At 31.8% G+C, this 6,513-nt stretch overlaps 1 protein-coding gene across 1 annotated transcript; it reads right to left on the minus strand.

Moving 5' to 3' along the window:
- Positions 1-5,167: 5,167 nt before the first annotated feature.
- Positions 5,168-6,229, minus strand: LOC127103758 (uncharacterized). The gene is made up of 2 exons (XM_051040992.1): positions 6,168-6,229; positions 5,168-6,107 (listed from the first exon to the last, which is right to left on the minus strand). The coding sequence occupies exons 1-2, from the start codon at positions 6,227-6,229 to the stop codon at positions 5,168-5,170; spliced, it is 1,002 nt and encodes a 333-aa protein (XP_050896949.1).
- Positions 6,230-6,513: the final 284 nt, after the last annotated feature.

Genomic DNA, 6,513 nt, shown 5'->3' on the forward strand with positions numbered 1-6,513 from the left:
TCAAACTCAATATTCTCAAGACACATTATAATATTTGTCTCAAAATATTCTTTAACTTGTGACTAAAGTTTATATTTCTCAAACTTTTCAACAATTCTAGATTGTCACAACTCATGATTGAATTAACTATAATAATATATCAATTTAAAAGACAAATTCAATCCATCAACAAAAATAAAAGAAGTTATCATATTAAAACAAAATTTTATTCATTCACCAATTTGTTTTTTAAATACAAATTAAACTTATAATGACAATCTAAAATAGTTTTAAAAATAAAAAATATCAATCTTCACTAAATTTGTCCCCTTTAAATTGATGTATCTTTCAACATCATTGAACATTTATCCGTTCATATCATATTTTATTGTTATTTTTTGTTTACCCTTATCCTTTGAGGTATTTACCGAATGAGCAATATTTTTTGCTTCAATATTTTCTTTATTGTACACTTTATAAAATTATTCTATTAAAGAATAATTTCAAACTTTAATAGTTATGAACTTAATTGTGTAAAGAGAATACCATATACTAAATTTTGATAAAATCACCTAATTGACGGAACCATAGCGTTTTAGCAAGATTAAATATTTTCATAATGCGCTTATGATATTTTCTTTGCTTAATAATCTTAATGAAGAGTCATCACTCTAATGAGAGTTTGTCTTTCGCTTTATTGCTTTAGAAGCATTAGAATTTAAAAAAATATAATATGACAAAATTTATGTCATCTTAAATATACTAAATTATGAGAGAATTTGAGTTTCTCCATCCTTATGTAAGGTATAGATCCAAGAACATAATGTTCATATTTTATTCCTAAAAGTTAAATTTTATTTTTAGTACTCACCAAAATTGGATGATAATATTTTGAGATTCACAATTAAGTGTTGTATAAAGGTAATTGATCTTCCAATAAATTATAATAATAATCAAATTAAATGTATATAACAAATCTTCGTATGTCTTATTTCTCAAAATAATCTTTAAATGGAAAATCTTTATGAATCAATTCTAAATTTCAAATAGAAATCAAATTTGAAAATTGTCAAAATTATAAAAAAAAATATTTTCAAAACAAATCATCCAAACCAAAATCCAAATCTTTATTCTCTCTCTCTATAGAGACCTTATAAATAAGTCACACTGAAATATATGATTGAATATCTCTAAATCAACAAATAGAAACCGATTATATCTAAATAACATAAAGTAAACCCACAAACTTTAATCAAATTCACATAAGATAAAATGTCCCTTATTTTCATACGCACATGCAAAATAATAAATTCAATTGAATTTAAAACATATGATATATGTGTCAAATGAGATTTTGGTGGATCAAGGTATCCAAAAACAATTAAAAATGTACAATCATGTCCCAAAATTTGACAATTTGACAGAGTCAAAGAAAAAATCTCAACTCCTATGAAACATATACACAATACGAAAAACAAACATGATTTTAACAATTGATCATATTGGAACGGTTATTGACCAAATAAAAATAAGAAAGGGCAAAAAATTTGGGATCATATAAATGACGAGCACCTGTTAGTTTGTGATTCTTCCACAACTGATACTCTTAATGCTTTGAACTCTCTTCATATGGGGAGAATAGGTATATTTTCTATCTACGGTATATTGGGGACTATAGCCTATATGTAGGATGATGACCAATTAGGGTTTCCATATTCTAAAATGGGTGATCCTGACCTTCATTCATATTTGAACTCATATTCAATTAATTAATTAATAATTATTAAATAAAAATTTAATTAATCTTTTAAATTTATTTAACCATTTAATTAATTAACTCTTAATTTTAATAAATTACTAATATATATATATATATATATATATATATATAATTTTAAAATATAATAATTAAATAATATTTAAATTATAAAATATTTCAACAAATATAACTTCGAATCATAAGAGAAAAAAATAACAAAGAAATATGAGAGGGAAAAACACATAAGAATCATAAAAAAATACATTGAAGCATGAGAAAACAAATCAGCCAAATTTAAAAAAAAAAACATGATGCATAAGAGAACAAATCAACACCCAAAACAGACATTGAAGCATCAAGAGAAAAATACATTACGAAAAAACATGGAAAAATAGATCGTTCCATGCATTTTTTTCAATGCTTCTTAAACATGGAAAAATATTGAACTCGAACCCGTGCATACATTTTTTGAAAATGCTTTAAGAAACCATTTCAAGTGAAAAATAATATACCACAATGAAAATCATCATATACACACAAATATTGTTGCAAGCAAGGTTAACCATATGTTAATCTAGAATCTACAACATGACATGCATTAAAGAAGCATTTGAAAACAAGAAAGAATTGATTAAGAAAGCTTTACCACATTGTTAAGATTGGTAGACTCAGATTGAAAAATATTTGATCACTATTTTTCATGTTATGCTTCTTTGCTCTATTCTTCGTTCTTTGCATGGCTTTGTTCTTAATAGATAGTTCTTGAATACAGAGAAAGAAAGAGGATTGTGTGTAGAGTAGAGAGAAAATAAATAGTTTAGATCATACATATCGGTGGTGATTCATCTTTCTTTCATAAATATCGGTTATTATGTCAGTAAATTATGGATATTCATGTTACTGAAAATATTGATCAATGTAGATACGATCTTACACTAAAATTTTGTAAGAAATATGAATATAAAATTAATTTAAGATATATTATAGTGTTTAATGGGATCATTTTAAAACTTTAGATGAGTTATATGAATATTTAATAAATATTTAGAATTGTTTAAATAATTGCAATGCGTGAAATATTATAAAAAAATTTATAGATCCATTTAAAGAATCCAATTGAGTGGATGTTATTAGTGTATTCTTGAATAGTCAAGACAAATGAAAGTTTTGTGTGCAAATTGAGAGTTTTTTTTCAGCCTTGCCCTTTATTTGAAATTTTTTATCCAATATGTCCCAGTCTGAAAATAATTTCCCAATCTACCCCTTTTTCCTTGTGTACTCGCCACTTTAATGGACGAGGGGCTGAAGGCCCAATTTGCGTAATAAGCGCTCGTCACTTCAATGGACGAGGTCATGAAGAAGACTTCTTTTTTTTATTTTTTAATATTTTAAATACTTTATTAAATACTAATAATAATTAATATAATTGATTTTTAATTATTAATTCTATATTTAATTAATATAATTGATTTAATTAAAAATAATAATAATTTTTTTATAAAAAAATATTTAAAATAAATTGTAAATAATTATAGTTTTTCATGATAATAAAAAAATTATGATATTATTATTTTTAAAATATTAATAAAAAAAATGATTAATTTTTAGAATATTAATAATAGAAATAATTTGTGTCTTATATATTAATAATAAAATTGATATGTTTCCCTCCAAAATGTCAATAATTTTTTGTGAATGATATCTTTCCCGCCAAAAAGTTTTTGTGTTTGTACTGTCTCGGCCAATGATTGGCCGAGTATTCAACTATTAATTTTTGTATAAATAGCAGAACTTGTAGAAATGTAACTCAGACCACCAAATCCTTTCTTTAGGTCAGAATGTCTGTTTGTGGTCTTGTATTTTATGGACACGGTGAAAAAATGAGTGTTTGCCTTGATCCGCAATGAAATTTCAGAACACTGATTTCAGCCATCCACACTGGCTTCCGACAGTTGGGCGGGCGTCGTATGAAGGTGAGAAAAGTAGAGTATCGTTGTCCATACATAATGTTGACTGATGCAAGCCCCGATGGTACGTACATGTATTACCTGGATCGTATAGAAAATGATGAAGATGTTCAGTGTATGTTTTCGGCACATAGTGGTGAAGTTAATGGAGGAGTTGAAGGTCCACTTGTGTTGGTTGTTGTGGTTGATTAGTTTTTTAATTACCAGTTGTGTTGGTTGTTGTTGTTGTTTAGTTAATGTGGTCTTACTTTGTAACCATAACCCTTTGATTAACAAATGTATTTCATAAATGTTTGTTCCCAAAAGACATTAGAAATACACAATGGTTTATATATATTACGTGCATAGTAGTTAATAAAGAAATAAAAAAACATAATCATCTGAACGGATATTTAAAACAACAACATAATCATCTGGAAGGTCGTTGGGATGGTCCTGCAACATTAGGACATTTCCTACGCATGTGTCCTATTTCACGGCAAATTCCACACCTTCTCTTTTCCTTCTCAACGTCGTCCATCTCGGTTCTAATCCTGGTGTTGTTTGGGCGCCCTTTCTTCCTCCTTCTCATAGAGTCGTCGTGGCAAAGAGTAAATACTTTATATTGTGGCCAATTCTCCTCATGGGGAAGTCCTAGGAAACTCTCCTGATAGACCTTGAAGACGTTAAGAATTTTGAAGACGTCTGGAATGTGAATGGAATAGTCCTGGCGTATGCTCGAACATGCAGCGATTACATGGGAGCAAGGTAAGTGAAATGCCTGAAATTTCCCACAGTCACAGTGTTGTTTCCTCAGATCAACGCTGAACGTTCCGGTTGGTCCACCGTCGTTATGATTAATCTTCTCTTGGACCATGAAATAAAATCTCTCTCGGTCGAACTGCATGACGTTATGCGTGTTAGCTTTGATGACTTCCTCAGCCATCCCCTTGTTGCAGTTATCAGTGAAAACCTGCCCAGAGGCTAACATTTTTGTCCACTGATGGCCTCTTCTACCAAATAGTGATCCTAAACGATAGTACGTAGATTTGACCAATGCAGTGATTGGAAGGTTCCGGGTTTCTTTCAGCACCGAGTTCATTGCTTCTGCTAGGTTAGTTGTCATGTGACCCCAGCGTTGCCCTCCGTCAAATGCCCTTACCCACTTCTCGCGAGGGATGTTGTCTATCCATGATAAAGCGTCGTTGTTTGTTCTTCGGATTTCCCCCTGATAGTAGTTAAATGTTGCCTCTGTTAACGCATAACCCATGTTAACAACTATTTTCCGCAGATCCTTGTCTTTAATCTCCCGCATGAAGTTTTGCGCAATATGTCTAATGCAATAGACGTGTGAGGAAGGAGGAAACTGCCATCCATTTTCTGGGTTGTTGTATGCACTCTTTATTGATTCATGCCTGTCTGATATTAGGCATAGATTTGCTTGGGGGGTAACATGCATTCTCAAATTCTTAAGAAAGAAACTTCAGGCTTCCTTTGTCTCACTTTCAACCAATGCGAACGCTATCGGAAATATGTTCCCGTTCCCATCATGTGCCACAGCCATCAGCAGAGTGCCCCTGTACTTGCCATACAACCAAGTTCCATCAACCTGCACAATTGGTTTACAATACGCGAAGCCACGTATACATGGTCTAAACGCCCAAAACAGACGATGAAATATCCTTTGGTCACTCAAGTATGAACCATCATTTGAAATCACAGGTAGGATTTGTAATTCTATAATGGTACCTGGTAGATATGTTTTCATTACCAGTATCCACTGCGGAAGATCGTTGTAAGATGTCTCCCAATTTCCATACAGCGACTCAATTGCCTTACACTTTGCAATCCATGCCTTTTTGTATGATATGATATACCGGTATTTCTCAACAACATGAGCGATGATAACCTTCACCTTAAGAGAAGCGTCCTGATTTACAAGCTCCATTATGCTCTTGCTAATCATTTCTGAACTGAGTTTTGTATGGTCTTGTGACATGGAAGTGGTTGTGCACGTATGAGACCCACTAGACTTACCAACTCTCCACCTTGAGTTGCCCTTGCGCAAAGAGACCCTGCATTTGAAATTGCATGTTGAAGTTCTATATTTGATGACAAAACGTACACTGTCAGATTTAACCACAGAAAAATCTAGACTACGTTTTATATGCCATTGTTGCAACGCCAAAAGACACTCTTCCTTATCTTCATACTCTATGCCCTCCTCTATTTCGTCAAAGTTGTGAGTTGGTATGAAACTGCCGAAAACGGAGATTGGTTCGGCATCATCCAAACTTATATTTTGCATGTGCGCAAGTGGGTTGTACAAACTAATTGGTTGCGCTCTTAGTGCAACGGCCGGTGTGTCGAATATGTCCTCATTGTCATCGTCATCGCTAACACCGAATAGACGAGACGAAACCCTAACAGAAAGAACTCGTCACTTCATTGGACGAGTCCACAAAGAAGACGCATCACCTCGCCATTCCATTGGACGAGGCCTCAAAGAAGTAGGTACAGCTCGTCCATCAAAGTGACGAGCCATAGGGCAGGCTTTTGGCATTGTGTTTTCCCTTCAGCGTGGGAATCTCATTTTACAGGGAATCCTTACACTTTTTTTTTGCATGCATGACATGCAATGCAATGTCTAATCCTCCACTATTCAAACTTTTACCAATTTATTTATTATAATTTTACCACTATAAATAATCAATACTTCTACACTTCTTACTCATCATCTACCTACAATTTCTATTTCACACATTCTTACCCTCTTCAAATATTTACTCTTTTCAATTTCTACACTTCCTTTCAAGATGTCTTTCTTAT

This window comes from Lathyrus oleraceus, chromosome 7 (genome assembly GCF_024323335.1).
Source record: "Lathyrus oleraceus cultivar Zhongwan6 chromosome 7, CAAS_Psat_ZW6_1.0, whole genome shotgun sequence".
In the NCBI taxonomy this organism is placed as follows: Eukaryota; Viridiplantae; Streptophyta; class Magnoliopsida; order Fabales; family Fabaceae; genus Lathyrus; species Lathyrus oleraceus.